This window comes from Hetaerina americana, unplaced genomic scaffold (genome assembly GCF_022747635.1).
Source record: "Hetaerina americana unplaced genomic scaffold, ioHetAmer1.1.p SCAF_6, whole genome shotgun sequence".
In the NCBI taxonomy this organism is placed as follows: domain Eukaryota; kingdom Metazoa; phylum Arthropoda; class Insecta; order Odonata; family Calopterygidae; genus Hetaerina; species Hetaerina americana.
In genome coordinates, this window is record NW_027287205.1 from 47746205 (window position 1) to 47769939 (window position 23735).

General features: G+C 37.4%; 1 protein-coding gene across 1 annotated transcript; it reads left to right on the forward strand.

The window, feature by feature from the left end:
• The first annotated feature begins 356 nt into the window (after positions 1-356).
• Positions 357-21731, forward strand: LOC139695032 (eukaryotic elongation factor 2 kinase-like). Its single transcript, XM_071593622.1, has 14 exons — positions 357-687; positions 866-1048; positions 1164-1320; positions 1450-1622; positions 1736-1910; positions 2003-2178; positions 2748-2827; positions 6633-6787; positions 6875-7039; positions 8540-8857; positions 12589-12774; positions 17402-17529; positions 18085-18236; positions 20314-21731. The coding sequence occupies exons 2-14, from the start codon at positions 918-920 to the stop codon at positions 20415-20417; spliced, it is 2100 nt and encodes a 699-aa protein (XP_071449723.1). The 5' UTR covers positions 357-687; positions 866-917; the 3' UTR covers positions 20418-21731.
• The last annotated feature ends 2004 nt before the right edge of the window (positions 21732-23735 follow it).

The window sequence follows — 23735 nt, forward strand, 5'->3', positions numbered from 1 at the left end:
TCCAAAGGAAAACTGGCTTACCATTAATCCGTCTCAGGGCGGGAATATACCCGAGTGGCTGCCTTATAAGCCCTACGGACTTTACACAATTCCCACAAAGGTTTAAGTGAAAAAAATGGTTTACTTGATTTAATTTCTGCGTACCTCTGGAAGTAGAGCACTTATGAAATAAAATACAATATCATTTTTTTCATCTCGTCACCTTGCCGATTAGGTGTTTCAAGAAAGCCGGCACAAATCGAGATGCGCGGAATGCATTTTTAGCCACTGCGCACTACTGCGTAGGAAAATTTTCAAATAAAGGAATTAAGTGAGTTGTCTGCGCCATCTATTGGGTGAAAGGCGCCACTACTTTGAATATTGGCGAAACGCTATCGCGGGGGGTCAAGAAACGACAAACAATTACAAGGTTACGTTGCTGGCGTTTCTGCGGTGGTCGTGTGATTCTCAGTCGTGTTTGGGTGGTGGTCGAGTGTGTGTTGTGATCGAGCTTCTGTCAACACGGTGGAAAGCTTTTGGAGGAACCTGTGCAGGGCCAGTCTGTCGAATTCGGTGGATCACCTCGAGAAGTGGTCGACCTCAAATGAAAGAGAAAGCAATAATACGGCACCCTACACACATGCCGCTCATGCTGTATATATCCCTGACACAGATCATAGGGTGCAGCCTCCTCTCTCTGAAGCTCAGGTAAGATGCATTATTTACTATCTCAGTAAAGAATGATTTCAGGCATGGACGGATCGTGATTTTTGCACCGTTGTTGTGTATCCTGTAGTTCGGTTTATCTCTTCTTTGAAAGTCATGTGCTTGTTGATTAAAGCGTACGTCATTAGCAAGCCTCACATTTAATATTTTTCGCGAACAGCAAATCCACTTAGTTTAATGCACAACGTCATCTGTGGTAAGTTAAACTCAAAATGCCTGTGGTTCAAACCATTGCGGTGGCAGACGCAGAATGCAAGGGGAGCATGGAGGACCCCGATTCTGTTGTAATGGAACCAATTACACTTACAGATATAGTAAGAAACAGGAACTTAAGGATTAGTTGGTAATTATTTTTCCTTACTTTTTCATTGAATTTAGCTTAATTGAAAATGTTTATAACTGCTTGTGTATATTCATTACGATAAGTGAATTATGATTTAACTTTTTATTCTCTCTAGCTCTGAAGATGATAATGACGAGCAAATTACAGTCAATCCACATATGTGTTTTTCGGCTGCAATGGAACGCCGTAAGTCAAGGGTTAAATCTGAACAGCAGCAGCAGCAACAGCTTCGTATGCGCCGGCTGTTGGCGTGGAAGCATGCCATCATGAAGGTAACTGAAACTTCCTATTCTAGCGTTCCTGATGCTTTGGAAACTAAAATGAAATGTGACGTAAACGCTTAAATGATAAACGCCTAGGAAGAGGCATCGATAAAGGTTTGGTTATATCCTTAATTTTAGGCTAGGGCCATGGGAGACCCGTGGGAAAAGTTCCATCTGGATGAGTATCCTACAGAAAATGCTCGTCGTTATAGATACAGTGCTCTTCGTAGAAGATGGATTACTGATGATGTGGTGGTTAAAATGGAGTATCAGCCTTTCAGCCATGGGGCCATGAGGGAATGCTATCGCTTGTAAGTTCACAATTGAAAAAATGATGTAGTGTAGTAATTATGTTTTCGGTAGCGCATTTGAGTGATAAGACTGTGTGACACACTCGATTCATGAAACAAACTTTCGTTCCCAGGAAAAAATTAAGCAATTTTACTCGTTCATCCGATTGGAAAGGAGATGCAAACAACTATGTTGCAAAATGCTACATGGAAAACGTGGACAGAAGTGTTTATTTTCAAGATGTTCAATTGCAAATGGATGCCAAGCTTTGGGGAGAAGAATATAACCGTCATAATCCTCCCAAAAAGGTAGGTGTAAACAGAAATATGGTTTGGTCTGTGATGTGGAAACGCAATGTTCGTCATCACACCAAATACTCAGATATGGATTTCTTGTTCAGGTTGATATATTTCAAATGGCTGTGCTAGAGTTTGTAAACCGGGAAGGTTCACCCCTGTTCCATGTCGAACACTTCATTGAAGGACATTACATAAAGTACAATTCCAACTCAGGGTTTGTCCAAGATGACCAACATCGCCAAACACCTCATGCATTTAGCCACTTCACATTTGAAAGGTCAGTCAAAGAGTTTCAAATGGGTGGCAGGATTTGTGGTGATTGATTATTTGTCATTTTTGATATCTCACTTGAATTGTTAAGTTGCAAAGTATATGGTACTTTCTGTTCCTGAAACGAAAAATTGGTAATTGGTTTTGGTAGTATATAAAATTGTAGTATATAAAATTGTAAATATATGCTTTCATGTTATTTACTAATGCTGTCGCAAAAGCAAGTGCTATGTCCAATTTTGTGAAGTTATTAATATTTTATTGACAATGTATGTAAATAAATTAGTGCTGACATCTTCCGCTAAAATTTAAGTAGTTATGGGTCCCAATATGTTGCAATTTTGCCCCAAATCAATCGTGAAGGATATGTAATGAGATTCAATAGCCGAAAATTTTTTGTTATGAAAAGTGCTGTTGAAGGCATTTTGTAGTTTTTTATCTGTGGTTGGTCCCTCTGTGCTTTTTTGAATTTTGGTGTATTGATTTTTGTTTCAGTATCCTAGGAATTAAATGTGAATAGGAAAGTCTGCAGACGCTATGAATTGTGAAATGTTTTCATTTGTTTTTGTCTTGTAGGTCAGGACACGAGGTTATTGTTGTTGATATTCAAGGTGTTGGAGATTTATACACCGATCCTCAGATTCACACTGCCAATGGTAAGTGATTTTAAATAATTGAAATTAAAGTGAACCCTGGCATACGTATTTTTAAATAAAGTAAAATATTTAAATGGCTGTAATAAAAACATGCCTACCCGTTATATTAAAACATGCAGCATAATGTCTAACATTTTATAATACTACTTACTGGGTAAAATAATAGTTGGAACCGGGATTAAAGGGAGATGGAAGGAATATATATAAACACTGTATAGTAAAGAACATAGGCCAGCAAGGTTTGACATAGAGAATATAATGAAGATCGGTCCAGTCATACTTGACGATAAGATAGAGATGGCATTAATGGAGATGAAATAAAATAAGGCTGAGGGGTAGCCAACATTCCTGCTATACTTAAAGGTTAAGGAAAATGTGGGAGGAAGAGTCTATTTGGACTAATTTGTAGAATCTATGTCGAAGGAACCTGGCCAGAAGACTTAGTGAAATCAGTCAGTGTTAGTTTCTATCCCCAAAAAGGTTAAGGCTACACCTTGTGAGGACTGCAGAGCAATAAGTTTGATTTCCCACACAGCTTAAGTGGTTATCACAATCATCAACAAAAGGATGGAGATCAAGGCAAATGATTACTTTCGGGATGAACAGTTTGGGTTTAGGAAAGGGAGAGGCTGGCACGATGCCATTGCAGTAATGAGAGCACTAATAGAAAGAAATATAGAATACAATCAAGATATATTTGCCTGTTTCGTAGATTTCAAAAAGGCATTTGATAGAGTGAGTTTGGAAAAACTAATGAGTATATTGCAGAAAATAGGAATAGATCGGAGGGATAGGAGGCTAATCCCACATGTCTGCTATCCCACTAATCCGCAACCAGTACATGTCTTAAACTGCTCCGGTACGAGTGGGGAATGGAGAGTCTGGATGGGTAGTGTTAGGAAGAGGTGTTAGGCAGGGTTGCCCATTATCACCGTTGCTGTTCAACCTGTATGTAGAGGAAATGATTAAAGAGGCATGGGAAGAACTGGAAGTAGGAATGAAAGTGGGCGGGAAATTTGTAAAATCAGTTAGGTTCGCTGATGACCAAGCTTTAGTTTGTCAGTCAGCCAACGGGTTGCAAGCATTGCTGAGTGAATTGGAAATTCAGTGCGACAGGTATGGGATGAGAATCAATATTAATAAAACAAAGGGTATGCGATTTTCTAGAAAGAAAAAGGCTAAGTTAAACATTAAAATTGGAGGGCAAAAACTAGAGCAGGTAGAACAGTTTCCGTATCTCGGAAGTGTTTAGGACCAACACGGTCAAATTAGTAGGGACGTAAGGATAAGAATTGCGCTAGGCAAAGAGGCTTTCACAAGGAGGAGGGAGTTGATGAGAGGGACGTTGAGTAAGGATATTAAGAAAAGACTCGTGAAAACTTAGATACGAAGCGTAGCTATGCACAGCGCAGAAACGTGGTCATTGAAGCCGGAGGATAGACGTAGACTGGAGGCTTTTGAAATGTGGGTGTGGAGAAAGAATGAAACAGTGAAGTGGAATGAAATGAAAAGGAAGTGCTGGGTATGGTGGGGGAGGAGGGAGGATTGCTCAGAGAAATTCTAAGGAGACAGAAAAAATGGATGCAATACTACTTACAAAGAGTTTTTGTATTAGGTTTTTGGGAATACATCCTTCGGTACTTTGGCATTTCATTGAAAGACAATTTTTCTGAATTATTATTATTAAGTTTTCCATTAGCAACAGTATAGAGTGCCTTTTACATAGTTTATTGAGAGATAAATTTTCGATCCCCAGTAATGAGAATGGACCTCCTCCTTTATGTGAATATGAAATGCTACATTGTCATGCAGAGTTTTGAAGTGCCCTGAACTCCTGATGATTTGACATATTTTTCCTCAATTTCTGTTTGCACGCCTCTATACTTCAACCAGGTTATTCTTGTTCCCTGTCCTCACATGACTGGCTGGTAAAATTGGACACAATGGACCAAGAGGCTTATGTACCCAGTCTTCTGGTTAAAATCCTCCCCACACCCATTTTGATAATCTATAATAATGACAATTGTATCCTCATAAGAAATGGTTGAAATTGTGCAATAATAAAATGAAAAACAATGAAATGGCAAACCCCTTGTCCCATCCAGAAAGTCTTCGGTAGTTAAAATGCAGCCTCTTCCATTAAAGGTCTTCACCTGATATCACTGGTTTGAATTGAAGGAACAATTTATATTTATTCCTGAAAGTGAAGTTAACTCACAGTAAGTCCTTAAACCAAGGTCCCCTTGGAATAAAATTCGTAAATGTTTTTACTATTCAAATCAAAGCTAATTATACAGGGTAGTATAGCACAAGACAGTTTACAAATATGTTTTCATTTTGCCACAATGCCAAATTTAACCCAATTTGTTAAGGGGCACTAATGGCTCAATGGCCCTTGATTGTGCTTTTCCAAGATTTTCAATTGGTGGGCAACTCATTGAAATATACTAACTACTATCTGGTGGCATTTTATTAGTCTCCCTGCCATGAGATTTATTCCTTCTATATTTTAGATTGGTAATTAGAGGCATCACCACATGGCTCAACTTGGTGTTTTGAAAGTAGCATCATTACAAACGGAAATAAATGAATTTTAACCACCAATTTAGCTAGATATTTGTGTTTGTTATCTTTTGCAAAGCCAAGGGCACTTTTTTTTTGCTCCATTTGTGTTAGGTCCCTGATGCATGTCCAGTTCAATTTCTGTGTCTCACTGTGTAGATGTGCATATGATCTAGCCAAATCCATGGTCTATATGAGTTTATTATAACCAGGAAGCTGGGTATAGTTTCACCTTCACTGGTTTTTATTAGTGTGTGAAAATAACGCACAATAAGGCTGCCAGATTTCCTTATATTCATTTTTATTTTATCAGAAAGTTCTAATACCCCGAAAATCACAACTTTAGATTTAGACAAGTGTGGCCAGAGGCATCACCTGAATTTGAACCCTATTAAATAAGCAGCCTGTCTGTTATGCTACAATGTATAATATCGAGTAGCTGGAAGGCAAATTAAACATAAGGGTCAAATAGCATAAATGAGAGTGTGTGGAACAAACTGATTCAACGAAAAGTAATGTTGGCAATCATCAAAAGGTGAATCACACTAGTGTTATTAATGTTTACGAAATAGGAAAAAATTGTGTTGAAAGAGAAATGAAATATTAATGAAGTCTTTAGTGACCTTTATATCAATTTGTAGCTCTGGCAGTAGAATGGGAATGTGCATGGAGCAGAGGTGTGGGCTCTTGTGATTTGAGTTTTGAGGATGGAAAATGTAAGGTCTCATTAAGACAAAAGTTGATAAGAAACTTTGGAAGTGACAACTCTGTTGGAAACTCGACAACATTTCTGAAGACTTTTCCAGAATCTCACTCATTATGCAAGTAGTTAATGGGTTAAATGGGCATGTAATCTGAATTCGTCATCTAGTAATTTGATTTGTGTAATGTTGCACATTTTGTCGATTGCATTTTTATATTTATAGATGGTTTTCAGCATAGTATGGCATTATCATATATATAAAGCTGAAATTAATTGGTCTGTTAGAGTTTAAGCTGGTCATTTCTCAAAACTACATTTGTGTAATTGATGCATTTTAACTTTTTACTCCAGACTTTAACAATATCACAACATTTGCATAAAATAATTTCAAATATTGTGATGGAAAAATAGCACTAACTCAAGCATCAAGTTCCATTTATGTGGTGCATATTTTTGGCATATAACTTTATGAGATTTGATTTGAAACTCTTATGGAATTCAAGTCATTACGCTTGTGCCATCTCCTTGCTATTTCTTCAGGTGAGGAGTATGGAGAAGGAAACCTTGGCACCAGAGGCATGTCCCTATTCTTTCATTCTCATGTTTGCAACAGTATTTGCAAGAGCCTCGGCTTGACAGCCTTTGACCTTGCCCCATCGGAAATGAAGGAAATGAAGCATATTAAAAAGGCACAGGTAGGAAATTTTGCAAATACATTATGTTCTCCCATAATGTTCATGACTATTTTTTGTAATTTGTAAAAAATCATTTTCTTCATGCAGGCGGATTCACTCACAAGGGTGAGGGGGCAAGAAGAAGTGTGCATGATGCCATCGAAATTTGAAAGAGGTCAGTTGTGCAAATTCTTGAGGACACGCTCAGACTCCAGTGGTTGTCTTTCATCATCACCCATTGATCCATGTGAAGCACTGACTTACGATGAGGATGTAAGTTCCATCAATTCATTCCCATATTTTTCATGTTTTTTTAGCAGTAGTCTACTAGGTTAGGGTAGATTTCAAAGGACCCTAGCACTAGACGTGTGTGTAGCACCAGGGTCCGAAGCCTTTATTAACATGACTCAAAATATCCTTAAACCTCATACTACCCATTAAAATAACTCATTCTTTAGCTCTGCATCCTTTCTGTCCCTCTTAATTCCATCCAAAATGGCCATTATTTACCTCTCTGTACCTTACTTCCTCAGCACTCTTACTTACTCTCCCCTCTGTCACATCTCTTCAGTGTCCAATGACCTCCTAGTATCTACAGTATTCACTTGTCCTGCCCTTTTGGATCTATCCCAAGAGCCATGTCTCTCTTCCTCTACCATGTCTAGAACTTTTTTTGTTTTCTCCATTCTTTACAACCAGATTTCAGAAACCTCCAATATACTCTTATCCTGTTGCCTCAGCGACTAATTCTCAAAGCCATACAAAAGTACACACCAAATTTAAGTTTTCATACATGGCTTGGGCGAAGAACTATGAATTGAGTTTGAGTTGTATTTTTACAGTAGTAAATTTTCAGTTCTATTAAAACATGAATCTACCTTGTAAAAATGTGACAATAATAAAGGAATCATGTAGCATATACTTCCTCCCCTTAATGCCTTGGTTAAGGGTTCCCAAACATAATTTTAATTTTATTTGCCTCCTTAAGACACTTTTAGAAAACCATCTGCCCAAGTGCAATAAACCAATTTGAAAATTAGGGAATCTTCTACAGGAATATATGGAAGCATAAGACAGTGGCTTGTAAGAAAGGTAGTTGTAGAAATTGTAAAAATGCGAAGGTTGAATGTAACAAATTCGAAATATTTTTTTTTATATTATCATTTTACTTCTCCTGAAATAATTTTTAGAGATGCACTATTCAAAAATATTTTTACTGGCTTATCAACAAAAGTACAGCAGCTAAATTAAATTTGCCTATTTCATTGTTAATTTTAGAAAAATTTTCAGTCTAATTGTGAGAGTATGAAATCCTTTTGTTAAAACTTGTTGCCCTATCAGGATTAATCCAAAACTAGTTAATTTCTGGAGTGAGACTTAAATTTTTTTTTCCAAAGAGCGTACATGTAACACCATGAAATTTTATGTATTTCAAATATTAAAAAATTATCAACATTTTTATAATACTGAGAACCTTGTAGCTGCTAAAACAGCTAGAATATAGTCACATTTCAGATAAAATGCTGACTAATTACAGTCTCTGAATGCTGATAGACATGTTTTTTTGTAATATTACTTAGTGTAGTTTTAAGTACTAAGCAAGTAGTCTGTTATTTATGCCCAAACTTGAATGGTTTGAGAAGTAAAATGCTCTCACAACTACGAACACTGCAAACTACATTGAGAATTACAAAGAGTATTGTCCAGCAAACTACTGTGTCAGTGCCTGTTGTTCAGTTTTATTCCTTCATTTTCATGTATTGTTATTTTCAGTCCCTGCCATCCGATTCTGGTAAGGAAGATCTCACAGGATGTCATTCTCCAAATCCATCCTTCATCCTATTTCACTCGGATTCTGGCAACAGCACCGGTGGGGACACTGATAACAGTGACATGGAGTCAAGTTCTGGGTCAGAGAAGAGGCAAAGGCGTTTCCACCGGGAGTCTGAGAGCAGTGCTTCAATGAGCAATGAAATGGATCGCTTAACCTTCCAGAATCAAGTTGCTCGAAGATCTCGCCCATCATGTGTGCAGCCCCCAAAGGAGGGTGACATTGTTGAGGATAATGAAGAGGATTCCATTCTTGGCCGTGTAAGTAGTTAATTCTTCAGAGATTGCATTTGATTTGCACCCACAAACTTTTGCCTCTTTGAGTTGTGTCAAGAAAAATCTTTGAGGGATATTCTCTATTGGAACAGTTCAGTTCTCAAAGCTGTAGTCATGGTTTGTGGTTTCAGTGCATCGATGGTTTAAGGTGTGATATGTTCACTAAATGGTTCACTGTATATTATAAGGTTGCAGGGACCACATTTGCTGCTATGATCTATTAAAAAAGCAATGCAATGCTGCTATCACCAAATTCTTGTAACTTTTTTCCCCGCCTACTTTAGCCGTTGTCCACAGCCACACTTTGGTTAAAAGATCAGTCAATATGTTTTACTTCTATGGCTTCAGTGGTGTGCCAACAAATAATGAAGAGGCGCATTGTAATTATATGATGTATGTGTGTATACTTGGGGTCTGTTCAAAAAGTATCGCTTTGTTTGTTTTTTTTCAAAATTATTTATTTATTCGTGAATATATTTTGTCCCCTTCAAAGTAATCCCCATTTGATATTATACACTTGTGCCAATGATTTTCCAATCCTCGAAGCACTTCAAAAAAACATTTTTGTGATCTTGTTCAGCTCCTCCTTCGATGCAGTCTTTATCTCGTCAATCGTAGCGTAGCGTCGTCCTTTAAGGGGCCTCATTAGTTTCGGCAACAATAAGAAGTCACTGGGGTCCAGATCTGGGGAATACAGTGGGTGCAGCATCATTTGTGTGTTGTTTTTGGTCAAAAATTCACCTACAAGTGACGATGTGTGAGCAGGGGCGTTGTCATGGTATTAAAGCCACTTTTTGTTCTTCCAAAAATCTGGGCATTTGTGGCGGATTGCTTCGCGCATAACTTAGCAGGTAATATTTCTTATTTACCGTTCTACCCTGTGGCAGGAACTCATGATGCACCACGCCCCTGCAATCAAAGAAAACTGCAAGCAAAACTTTCACATTTGACTGAACTTGGCGCGCTTTTTTCGGTCTTGGCTCGTGCTGCAGCTTCAATTGGGATAAATGAACTTCAGTTTCCACGTCATAACCATAAACCCATAATTCGTCACCAGTTATGACCCTCTGGAGCAAATTTGGGTCATCGCAGACAGAGTCATTCAATTACCTCATTAGCAATGTTAATGCGTTGCTGTTTTTGGTCGAAATTCAGCAGTTTTTGTACAAATTTCGCTGCAACCTGTGTCATGCCCAAATCATTGGTAAAAATCTAATGGTACAAGCCTAACGATATGCTTAGGTCCTCAGCAACTTCTCAACGGTGATTTGACAATTGGCCAAGGCTATTTTCTTCATTTCATCAATGTTTTTGTCTGTTGTTGACATGCTCGGGTGTCCGGCACACTTTTCGTCGTTGACATCTTCTTGGCCCTCTGAGAACATTTAGTACCACCGATAAACCTTGCTTCGGTCCAAGGTAGCTTCTCTACAAGTCAACATTCAGAATGCGTCCGTGCACTTAATTTTGTTTTTCGCACAAAATTTGATACAGCTTCTTTGATCCATTTTTTGGAACAGACAAAAATCAAAGACAAGCCAAAACACGTCCCAGCGAAAAAGCTGTCAAAAATTAACTAAATATTCAAAAATGCCAAACTTTTTGGCTCAAGTGAGAGACATAAGTACCAACATAATGCCACAAAAAAATCAAAAATCAAAGATAAATAGCCCGTGAAAATTCAAAATTCATGATCAGACCTAGTATACGTGTATACACGAGGTCTATCCCTTAAATATGCAAACTGGTGCAATCTGACAGCCATGACGCAGACTATAGCCGTACCCACAAGTGGCACTAGTTGCCTGAGAACCAATGAGCCATCAGTGCTTGGCAGATCGTCGAGCTGGGTGTGTGTGTGTCTTGTGTATATATGTACTACCTTGATCAAAAAGTTCCCGGAATAACCACCGTGTGGCGCTCCCATCGTTCCGATTTGGGTTCTGTTTTTTTTGTTAAATTGGTACATCTGTTGTTGATATTCCCTTTAAATCTTAGTGTCATAACTTGACATTTGCAAAAGTTACGGTCGGTTTTCGGTATGTCCATCAGTGCTTCCTGCGATTTTCCTATGCTTCCGACCCTATGAATGGGCAACATTGAACAGGTGCACGCTTTTTTGTACATCTTTCACCTTATTCTACAATAGAAATGAAATTACTATTGGGAATTGCGTTCCTTCCGTCGCAAGGTCGCAATGCAGTCAAATATTCAAGGGATATACTACCTTGATCAAAAATTTCCCGGAATTTTTTCAGAAAATTAAAAATACAAGTTTATTCATCTAAATCTATATTGTCCCCTTCAAAGTAATCCCCATCGACTGCAACACACTTATGCCAGCGCTTGATCCAATCCTCGAAACATTTTTTATATTCGGTTTTCGGTATGTCCATCAGTGCTTCCTGCGATTTTTCCATTACTTCCTCTCGGCTGCTAAAACGCGTTCCCCGTAATGGTTTTTTAACTCGATTGAACAGAAAGAAGTCACAGGGAGCCAAATCAGGTGAATTCGGTGGCTATTGGATGGTATTTGTTGCATTTTTCGTCAAAAAATTACGAATAATGATAGCACTGTGCGACGGTGCGTTATCATGGTGCAAAATCCACAAGTTTTCTACCCACATTTCTGGTCTCTTTCGGCGAATTGCTTCACGCAAACGTCTCATAACGCCCAAATAATACTCTTTGTTTACTGTCTGGCCTTCTGGCAAAAATTCATGATGCACTACACCGTTGTAATCCATGAAAACCGTCAGCATTGCCTTCTTTTTTGACTGAAAAGGACGTGGTTTTTTTGGTCTCGGCTCATTTGGTGAACGCCATTCACTTGCCTGATGTCTGGATTGCGTGTCGTACTCATAAACCCACGTCTCGTCTCCAGTAATGATCCTTTTGATGAATGTGGGATCGGATTCAGCCTCGCAAATCATGTCTTTTGCGACGTCAACACGGTCTCTTTGTTGCATGAAATTGAGGTCTTTCGGCACCAACTTTGCTGCTACACGACGGAAACCCAAATCATTAACCACAATGTCTTGGGCGGATCCATAGGCAATGTTCAAGTCCTCCGCTATTTCTCTGATGGTTAATTTGCGGTTATTGACCAACATTTCTTTTACTTTATCAATTTTTTCACCGACTTTCGATGTCGATGGTCTGCCACTGCGTTCATCATCTTCGATTGACTCGCGACCACTTCTGAACCGCTCGTGCCACTGGTAAACGACCGTTTTTTTTAGAGAATCGTTGCCGAAACACTTTTCCAACATTTCCAACGTCCATGCGCCACTAAATCCGTTTTTTACGCAAAATTTAATACAAGTTCGTTGTTGCAAATTTAAATCCATTTCTGCAATTGTAAAAAATCGCCAACACACACAGAGATAGATGTACTCTTGGCTACGTAACTTTTGCAAATGTCAAGTTATGACACTAAGATTTAAAGAGAATATCAACAACAGATGTACCAATTTAACAAAAAAAACAGAACTCAAATCGGAACGATGGGAGCGCCACACGGTGGTTATTCCGGGAACTTTTTGATCAAGGTAGTATATGAAACATGCCTTGTGATGAGAAACTCTTGGTCCCTATTTGTAAAAAAATAGTTGTTGTCATGCATGAAATCTCACTCTCATTAACAAAACTCCAATGTGCCTATGTAAACTCAAAAACAAATCTTCTAATCTGAATTCTTTTCTTTTTTTCCTCAGATCCACCTTGATCTCACTCGCTACCATGAGCTCCATCGATTCACCTCACCAGACAGTGCTTGGTATGACCGAGATGCTGCCTTATTTCACCTGGAGAAGGCTGCTCAGTGTGGATTAACTGAAGCCAAAATTGCATTGGCCTACCTTTATCTTGGGCTTCCGCATGATATTTTACCTGAGCTCGAGGTGAGTGATCTGATTGAGCACCTAAATTTAATAATGAGAGTGAAAAGCCTAATTTGAGAGTGCATCCTGCTTAATTCTGCCACAAAGGTGAATGTCTTGAAGTTGAAACGAGTGTTTGTCACTTTATAATTCTATTAAGAAGATAGTTTATTTGCTCACTCTGGAAATATGTGAGTTCATGCCTTTGATACAGAGTAAATGCTGCTGGTATAAGCATGATGGAGAGAAAAAACATTTTGCTCTATTGTTGTGGTACAAGTGTGTGTGTGTGATACTAAGAATTTATAAGAATGAATTTAAATAAATTTTATTTTCCCAAAGATATGACTTATGTAGTGTTGAAGATGAGTTAAGAAGTCATTAATAAAGGGATAGGTGAAGAAAAAGAAATAATGATGGAATTGGTTCAACATATATATATCTGAATTAAGTAAATTTCAAAATGCTGGAGCAGTAAAGGGATTTTACTATTTAATTTCCAAGTTGTAACTGTTAGATGGTATAAAATAATGGGGTTAGACATATTACCTTTCTATCTTTTTCTGTCTTTGTGAATGACTACATTCATGATCAAATTCATGAAAATTAGATTAACATAACATAGGCTAGGTAATTAACTAATACAATTCAATCTTGGTTTCTTATTTTGAGGGGAGTGGTGAAAAGATATATAAAATTGAGGTAGGGAGAAAGAATATCCGAGTGTGTTTTCATTTTTACAAGCTGTTAACATCAATTAAAAGTTCTAGTGCTAAAAGATTTGGCACATCAGTCCTCCTATAGGAATGTGAGATTTACATTTACTTTGGTCATCATTAAGTGTTCTCAACAACTGACAATGGACACTAAAGTAAAGTCTTGATTTTAAGTGAGTGGATTATCCATTTTGCAGATTATTCATGCTACTCTCTTCCCAGCACTCAAAATGTTAATTAAATTACAATCGTAAAGATAATTAAGTGCTTTGAAACGTTGATATATATATTTTAAAAATACTTGATTGAAACACTTGGGCTTTTTTCGAAGATTATGTCACAAAATCAAAACTTTGTAATAGTATGTTATGTTTAAATTTAAAAATTTTTGTACTATCCCTACTTTTACAATATCATTTGCTGCATTCCTTTTGCATTTGCAAGGTTAAAAGCAGGTTTAATAAGGAATATGTGAGGGTTGTCTGGAAAGTGGTATCTGTTCACGCCATATCGAGCATTTGTGTTGCGAATAGCCTCCATCCAATCTCAAATGCCATCAGTTTTATGTCTACTCACTGTGTGTGTGAATTTTGTAATGCAGTGAGTGTTTATCAATGTTTAAGAAAACTGAAAATGCTACCACTTGTGAAGTTGGGGCTTTGATTAGATTTCTTGACACAATAAATGTTCAACCATGTGATATTTGCCACAATCAGTGGAGAGTTATAGAGGTAATATTTTTGATAAGTCATCTCTTTGGCTCTGGTGATAAAACTTCAACTTAGGGAGGGAAAAATCTGTGATGACAAGCGTTTGGGGTGTCTGTTCACCACCACAACAATGCCAAGCTTCATGTGGCTGGAAAAACACAACTTATCCAAAAATTCAAATGAGAAATTTTAATCATCCACTGAACAGCCCAGACTTGACACCCTCAGATTTCTTCTCCTCACAAAACTAAAGGACTTTTCTGTGGAACGAAATTTTAAAAGAGTAGAGAGCAGAAAGAAGGGATGACTATCCCAATGAACTGGTGGCTATGGAATATGAAACTGGAACATGAAAGCTTACACTATGTTATGGCAAATGTATAAAGTTGAATGGAGACCATGTAGAGAGGTTAGTCCAAGGTTTTTGTCAACATACGGGGGTAGTTGGAAAGGTTCTCAGAATCACCACCAGATGTCAGTGCTAGTACAACATAGTAATAGCTAACGCTTAACAAGAAAGCACATACAGGATCAGAACTCTGGGAAGAGATCTTTGGTGCGGACACCTCTTTGTTATTGTTCATAGTGATTTGTGAAGATGGAAAAAATTGAGATTAGAGTGGTGATTTACTTTGTAAAAAAGGTAAGGAAAGCAAAGGAAATTCATGCCAACATTAACACTCAGTTAAACTCTGCTCCTTCATATTCAAGTGTACAAGCAAGTTTTAAGTTAGGTCAGGACAGCTAGAAGATGGTTTGCGTAGTGGTCAACCAAAATGTGCCGCTACCCCAGAAATTATTACAAAAGTGCATAAAATGGTCATGGAGGATCACTGACTGAAAGTGTGAGAAATCGCTGAAGTTGTAGGAATGTCATCTGAATGGGCATATTAAATTTTAGCGGCAGAATTAGATTTGAGAAAATTAATATTAAAATGGGTGCCGTGACGCATGCCATATGATCACAAAAGCATTAAAATGGAAATTTCCAAACTATGTTTGACCCTTTTTAAGAGCAACCAACAAGATTTTCTACACCCGCTTGTGATCACAGATGAAAATTGGGTCCACCACTAATACAGCCCAGGGGCAAAGCAGCAGTCAAAGCAGTGGAAACATGTTGATTCACCACCAACAAAGAAAGCAAAGGCAATGCAGGCAGCCAGAATGTTGATTACTTCAGTCTTCTGGGATACAAAAGGAATTGGGCCGATAAATTATCTTCCCAGTGGTCCAACAAATTCTGGACAATACTACACTAACATCCTTGACCAACTACAGAAATAGATACACAAAAAAGTCCAGGTTTGGTAAGGAAGAAAGTTATAAGTTCAACAGATTCAGGCTTGAGGTCTTGTACCTGATGATGACTCTGTGAGTTGAAACGCGTCGTACGTTAAATAAACTGTGGAAAAGTGCAAATTGTCCTTATTTCATTATGAAGAAAGTTATCTCTCATCAAGACAGTGCATGCCCACACAAGGGTCGTTGTCATGGCAAAAACACGTGAACTAAGATATGAATCGATGCCACACCACCTTATTTGCCTAATTTGGCTCCATCAGATTTCCATCTCTTCCCCTTGCTCAAACTTTTCCTCAGTGGGCGGAGATTCTCTTCAATCAATGAACTAACATTAGAAGTAAACGAGTATTTAGCCAGTCTGAAGGAAAATAACTTTGGAGATGATTGGAGACATTGGAACATCACTGGACTAAGTGCATTAGTGTACAGGGAGACTTCATTGAAAAATGAAAACATTCTCATGAGGTAAGTCATTTATTTCTAGTCCATTCCAAGAACTTATCCAATGGCCCTCATAAAAGTTGTTTTTTCAAGAAATTATGTAATACATGGGAAGGCCCAAACGCACCTGGCCTGGCCTACAGATAACAGTAGTAGTTTGAAAAATATTGCTGTATTAGAGATTATGATATCTATAAAGCATATGTTTCAAGTTTGAAGATGCTATGTTGTTTAGTATTTGTTTGGCAGCCATCAATAGTGAATGTTTTCAGTGAAATTGTGACAATTGAGAAAATTGGTCATCGTCACGAGAAACATTACTTTCATTTGAAAGGCCTCAGCCCAACCAATATAAAAGCTGAACTGGATTCTACTCTGGGTGAGTCTGCTCCTTCATTTACAACAGTAAAAGATTGGGTAGCAGTTTAAACGAGGCCGTAAAACCTGTCAAGACAAGCATCCTATAGGTCAAACAAATGAGGTGACGACTCCAGAAACTGTGAAGAAAATCCACTAAGTGATACTGGATGATCGTCGACTGAAAGTCCACAAGCTAGCAGACATAGTTGGCATTTCAAAAAGTGTGGTCCATCACATATTAACTGAAAATTTGGACATGAGAAAGATGGTGCCGCGTTTGCTCACACTTGAGCAAAACCAGTGTCGTGAAGATGTTTCAATTGGGTGTTTAGCAAAGTTTCACAGCAACAAAGCAGAATTTTTGTGCCATTTCATAACCATGGATGAAACATGGGTCCATTACTTCACACCCGAGACAAAAGAACAATCAAAACAATGAATTCAAAAGGGAGAACTGGCTCCAAAGAAGGCGAAGACCATTTCATCTACAGGCAAGGTCATGGCATCGGTTTATTGGGATGCGCATGGGATCATTTTCATTGGCAATCTTGAAAAAGGAAAAACTATCAATGGCAAGTATTATGCAAACTTATTGCAATGCTAGAGTTAAGAAATCAAGCAAAAGCAGCCGCATTTGGCTAAGAAGAAAGTGTTGTTTCATCAAGACAATGCACCAGCTCACAAATTCATTATTGCAATGGCCAAAATTCATGAATTAAATATTGAATTGCTACCTCATGCACCCTATTCACCAGATTTAACCCCCTCGGATTATTTTCTGTTTGCAAACTTGAAAAAATGGTTTGGTGGTCAAAGATTTTCCAACCATGTAGAAGTGATGTCGGCAGTTAATGGCTATTTTGACGAGCAAGACAGTTCTTATTATTGAAAGGGTATCGAACTAATTGAACATTGCTGAGAAAAGGCTATAGGGCTGATAGGAAATTATGTTGGAAAATTAATAATATTTTTTTCCAAAACTTTTGTTTTCTTTGTTGAGTTGGGTACTTCTGGGATTCTCATTCACCAGAGCTCCTAGACTAGATTTTGATTATTTTCTGGAGGGTTTTAGCCAGGCATTTGGTAAATGATTTCAAATGCCTCATTTCTTTTCAGGTTGAGGAAACAACAGAGAACATTGACAAAGGGTTCAATACAATGTTAGATCTTGCAAAAGGAGGTGATTTACCCGCCATTATTTTGGTGGGCACGGCCCTTGATTCTGGGCTTAACCTGGGTAGCAGGTTAGTGTTATGACTATAATAATGGATTTTTCATAGCCTATGTGACACTAAGTCTTAAGGGTAATTCAGTGATATAGTAGTAATCAAATTAATATTAACTCATAAGTTGAATACAAGCCTATTACCCTTGCAAAGTCTTCCATTTCAGTCCTACTGACCAGTTAACTACCACACTCTGAGTGAGATCCTAAAGTTAACTATCCTTGCTTGATCAATGATCAAGTAATGTCCATATTAACAATGACCACATGATCAATCTGTGGTCATAGGTAATATGCAAAATTTTTCGATTGTGATGCTAGGGAAAAAAATTATTTGGGAAAATTGCTGTAAAAAATAAATAAAATCAAGCCATTATTTTGATTTTTAATGCTTTACCTATAGATTCGTAACCGTATATAAGTCAGGCAGATGCTGAAATGAGACATTTCATTGTCTGGGTAAAATTAATGTCACTTTTACATTTATGATTTAACAGATGTGTTAGTTTTCAAAATATCACATTTAATTGTTCCTCTTCACGCATAGTCTTTCCTCTCTGAAATTATATTTTAGGTCACAAAACTGGGAGGAAGCTGCAATTTGGTATGAGAAGGCTGCTGCTGGAGGGGGGACTGAAGACAAACCAAGCTATCAGTTATATGCAAGGCTGGGAGAGATGTACCTGGCTGGAGGTTATGGCCTGAAGCGTGACCCCAATAAGTCTGGTGAGAAATTATTTTTTGGTAACAGGTTGATGTAAATACGGAGGTGATCATGCATTGGGAACTGTCTTAATCATAATTACTATCAAATTATTTCACACTTATAGGGATAGTTGTGTGTATTCATCTTCACATCCATGCAGGTTACCATAAATCACCAATTTCCTTTAAAAAGTGCAATGGCAATGGGAGTCAGAATTTATAACATTTAACCATACATGGAAAACAAGTGATAAATTATAGATCAAATTGAGACTCATAGAACATCCTTCTTAAGAGGTGTTATTATTCATTGAATGAATTTTAGTAGTGATTCACATTTTGGCTTAGGATTAGCTGAAAAGTTCTTGGCCTGACACAGAAATGGCCTTACAATCAGTGAAAATTAATGATTCCTGCCGAGGTTCATGTGTCATTAATTCGAAAGACAAGTTTCAACTTGTTCTCTTGATTAATTTGTGTACATGTATTGTTGGAGTAGACATATTTTGTATTTTTTGTTAAAATGGAAAAACTTGAATTTTTGTGCTGTCATAAAATTCTTTGTAATGGATGGGTTAACCCCGAAGGAAATCTATCCAAAGTTGACAAAAGTGTACATGGACTCTGCTCCTTCAATGTCAACCATTAAAAAAGTGGGCAGCTCAATTTAAAAGTGGTCTTACATTCCTAGAAGATGACCACCGTGAAAGACGACCAAAATCCACAACCACACCGGGAACCATTGAAAAGTTGCACAATATAGTGTCGGATGATAGGCAAATGAAAGTGAGTGAGATAGCTAAGACCGTGGGGATATCAGAAGAAAGGGTGCAAAACATCTTGCACTAAGAATTAGGGATGTCAAAGCTCTGCACAAGGTGGGTGCGCATTTGCTGAATGCCGATCAAAAGCAAATGCACAAATGATTTTCGGAGCAATGTTTGGACCGATTCTAGAGGTAAATGACCAATTTTGTGTGGCGATTTTCCACCATGTATGAGACGGGTCCACGACTACACACCAAAAACAAAGCAGCAGTCGAAGCAGAGGGTGGAAGCTGGTGTTTCAGCACCAAAGAAAGCAAAGCCAATCTCATCTGCCAGAAAGGTCATGGCCATTGTGTTTTGGGCTGCGAAAGACATACTGTTAAGTGATTACCTTGAAAAAAGCAAAACAACTACAGGTGAATACTACTCTAACCTTCTTGACCAACTGTAGACCAAAATTTGCTAGAGGAGGCCTGGCTTGAAGCACAAAAATATCACCTTTCACCAAGACAACCTCCTGTCACTTATTCACAAAGGTTTGTTGGCAATGGGAAAGCTATTGGATTTGGGGTATGATTAGCTCGGCCATTCCCCTATTCTCCTGATTTAGCACCCTCAGACTTCCACCTATTCCCAAACCTGATGAAATATGTTTCTGGGAAGCACTTCGCATCCAGTGAAGAAGTTGAGAGGGCCGTAGATGGATGTTGTCACAGCTTTCCAGACTCATTTCCAGCAATGCAATACAGTGCATAAGTTAGCAATGAAATACGGCAGCATGCTAGAATGGAGTCAATTATAGTATGTGTCAGCTCAAGTGGGAAATGTATCGTCTATCCTTTGATAAGATGGCCTTAAAATGAAATCTTTTGACTTGGCTAGCTGCTGCCTTTAGCATTATGCAGCAGTGTTAAGTCTTATTGAAAGTCAACTAGTTGGTCAGATATTCTGGATGTAAACCACCAGCGGAAGTGTGCGTGTGGGGTAAAGAGCAATTTAAGATTGATGCCTGAAATGTATAAGGGTTATAAAACCTGAGAACTGCAGGTTTTAAAAACGGATATTGAATAATGGGCCTAGATGGGCAAAATGAATGAATCAAAAGTTGAATACAATTTACAAATATTTTGCATAAGTATGTGAAATTTTGTGTATCATTTCAATGGGGCAAAATCCAAAAAAGAATCCACATTAATTTTGGTTTTTGGAAAGAAGTCCATTGATTCCCCTTCGAAGAACCTACTTTAGTTTTTTTTCGCATACACAGATGTGGCATCTCTATGAATAAACTTGCACCTAGGATAATGTTGGAATTGAATGCTTTTTTTCAGGTGAAATGTATACTTCTGCTGCTGACCTTGCCTTAGAAGCAGCAAAGGGTCGCATGGCAACTAAATATTACCAGTTGGCTGAAGAGGCATGGGCTGAAGAATGAATAAGGCTGTGTCGACCATAGTAATCCAGTGATCTTATTCTTGTACACATACCATTGAGTAACTCTACTTCTTGCTCTTGGCTATTCACTGCTGTGTAAACTTTCACATGGCTTTGGCTCTGTGTATAATCTGCTTTAAATTGTCTGTTATTGATTTGTGTGCATTTGTCTGTATAGGGTACATCTACTCCTAGAGAAAGTACCATGTGACTTGAGTTGTGTTAATCCTATTATTAACTTTTTTTTAGATTTTCTGATTTTTTATTCATGTGATGATATTGTGCACCGTTTTATTCATTATTTTAATTGGTTTCTTTTTTATTAGGTTTTTTGGTATTGGAATATGTAAAAGGCACTGCATATCTTTCTCAATGATAATTTTTGAAGCTCAAGTTTTAGCAAATGTTCACAAAAATTTGATCAATTTTTGCCAATTTTTTTAATTGTTCCAACATTTTGCCTATCCTAAAACTATGCTTTTTAGGATCTGTGCTTGAGAAGTTGAAGCTTGAATTTTGTATTGCATCGTCACTTTTTGCTAGTCAAATTATACAATTCTCTTTCAGTTCATATTCTATAGAGTTTAATGGGCATGGTAAGTCTTTTTCATTTATTACATTTCTTTCGGTAAACTAAATGAGTCATGTCTAACATTGAATAAATATTTAATCACAACTCAAGAGTGATTATATTTAACTAGTCTTAAATGTTTCATGAAATGACATAATTCCTTATTCGTGAAAGTGCTAAGAAGTAAACCTCATACCTCATGTATGCTTATTTCTATGATGAAGATATGTTGCACTGCCAGATAGCATTCATTAGCCATCAAGTTTCAAGTATATTCCAAGTTGATAAAGCCATACAATTCTACGAATCCATTTTTCATTAAATGACTTGCATTTTAGATTTTTTGTTTCTTTAAATGTGGTGGTATTTCATTAGGTCTTAGTCTACCCAAATAGATTTGAAGTGAATTTGAGAATTCAGTTTTGGCATTAACAAAAATAGACCTGTTAATGGCACCCTAGTATAGATGCAATATTTTGATAAATATTTGAAAAGAATAATTTTATAAGAGCATTCTATTATTGAGTATTGCATTTATTTTCTAGTTTGACTCTTGAAGTGTTAATATTATCTTCTTTCGTACATGTTCAACTATTGCATACTTATACAACTCAGCGCAAAGTGAATATGTCAAACATATACCCACCAGGACAGTGTTGTAAAATCTATTCTCATTGTCATTTATTCCTGTAATTGTGATGTTCAAAAAGTGATATTAGAAAAACAATAAAGTATTATAAATTATTGTTGTTTTTATTTTTTATACGAAAAATTTCCCTGAAAATAAAATCTCTACTTTTTGGGGATATTTTCATCTAGCCTCTAAATAGAAATAAACTAAGAACTATGGTGGCAATTTTAAACAGCCACTATCAAGTGAAGGAAGTACCTACACCTTCTTCGGGTCCAGGATTCTCCTGAGGTGTAAAAGGTGTGAGGAAGGGATAGAAAACTACGTCATAATTTGTGTGATTTTCCTGAACTTGTCAGGATATAATAATGCTGCCTAGGATCATCATTCTTGGAGGCTATGTATGTTAGATTCTAATCCATGAGGAACAAGCTGGTTCTCAGTAAGGCCATAGGACTGTGGGATAAATGCACCAAGGTGGTTAGCAAGATGAACCAACATCTAAGTACCTTGGGTTCCCTGAGGTCCTCCACCCACCATCTATCTACACACATCTAGCCCCAAATATCATAATATTGTTACAATTGAGTGACAGAGGATATGATATAAAATGAAAGGTTAAGTAAAAAATTCAGTATTTGTCAATCAAATTGATAGGTTACGTCCAAACGTTCTTGTGGAGGAGCTCTTGGCAGCCATTAGGTTCAGATTTCTTTGCTCATGGATCAGAGGGAGTATAGTTCTGTGTATTTGGGCTTGATCCTTACAAGGATTAATGGTGGTGGTAAAAGAGAGGGGATGAAATAAATTGGGAAAAGGGTATCTCAAAATCTTACTAACCAAATTTGAGGTTTTCTGATGAAAAATGAAGAGCCTCAGATCCTAAAACTTTTCCCAAACAGAATGCTTCATTTATTCAGTGCAGTGAGAATAAAATTAAGTAATAATAAATCATTTTGGGAAAGTATCAATGGAATTTCACTGGCTTTTTGCTCCACATTTCTAAAACCTACACTCACCATGAAAGCGGAGAAAAATCAGTTACCTGAATTAAATATACATGTGCAATATGTCCTGCTATTATCTATCGAGCAGTGTGTGCATATGATCATATTAGAGATGGCACATGTTATAGAAGTGATTGGCATTATTTTCCACATGTTCCGATTATGAAGAAAGTTGAAAAATTCATTCAAGCTAACATAATACATAAAAAAATCACCATACTTCCTCATTTTTATTCCTTTCTGTCCACTTCTCCTTTACCATCCTTCTCCACAACCACATTTCAAAAGCCTCCAATCTATGCCTATCACTTTGCATCAATGACCATAACTATGCTCCTTTACAAAGTTTTAATAAACATTTTCTTAACATCTCTACTCAATATCCCTATCATCAATTCCCTCCTTGTGAAAGCTTCTTTGCCTAATACTATTCTTCTCATAATGTCCCAACTACCTACTTTGACCATTTTGGTACAGAACCCTTCCGAGAAAGGTAAACTGTTCCACCTGCTCTAGTGTATATACCCTCATTTAAATATTTAACTAAGCTTTTCTCTTCCTCTCAAGCCACATAACCTTCATTTTATCTACATTTATTCTCAACCCATACCTGTCACATTGACTTTCCAATGCACTCAGCAATGCTTGCAATCTCTTGGCTGAATGGCAAACTGAAGCTTGATCATTCACTCATGAAACTGATTTTACTGATTCCCCACTGACTTTAATTCCCATCTCCAGTTCTTCCTATGCTAAAGTATTTCAAAGTACATCGAAAATGCATCGCGTGAAATTCTTATATTAAAGTAGGCACTTCTTTCCACTGAGCTTACATGAAAACATGTAAGCAGTGGCGTAACTTGGTTTTGAACCTGGGTCTGCCTGTCAGTAATCAAACTCTCAATGGAGTCAGCTAAACTAAGAAAAAATCCAATGAGGCATTACACTTAGGGTGAAAATAACATACATAACATGAATTCAAACCAGTGAATACTTGAGTTCATGCCCTGGAAACCTTTATCTAACAGGGCAGTGGCATACAGACAAAATCACAAACGTTAAAATAAATTTTTTATGTTTGAATGTAAATCTTTCAGGAATTATGCATCA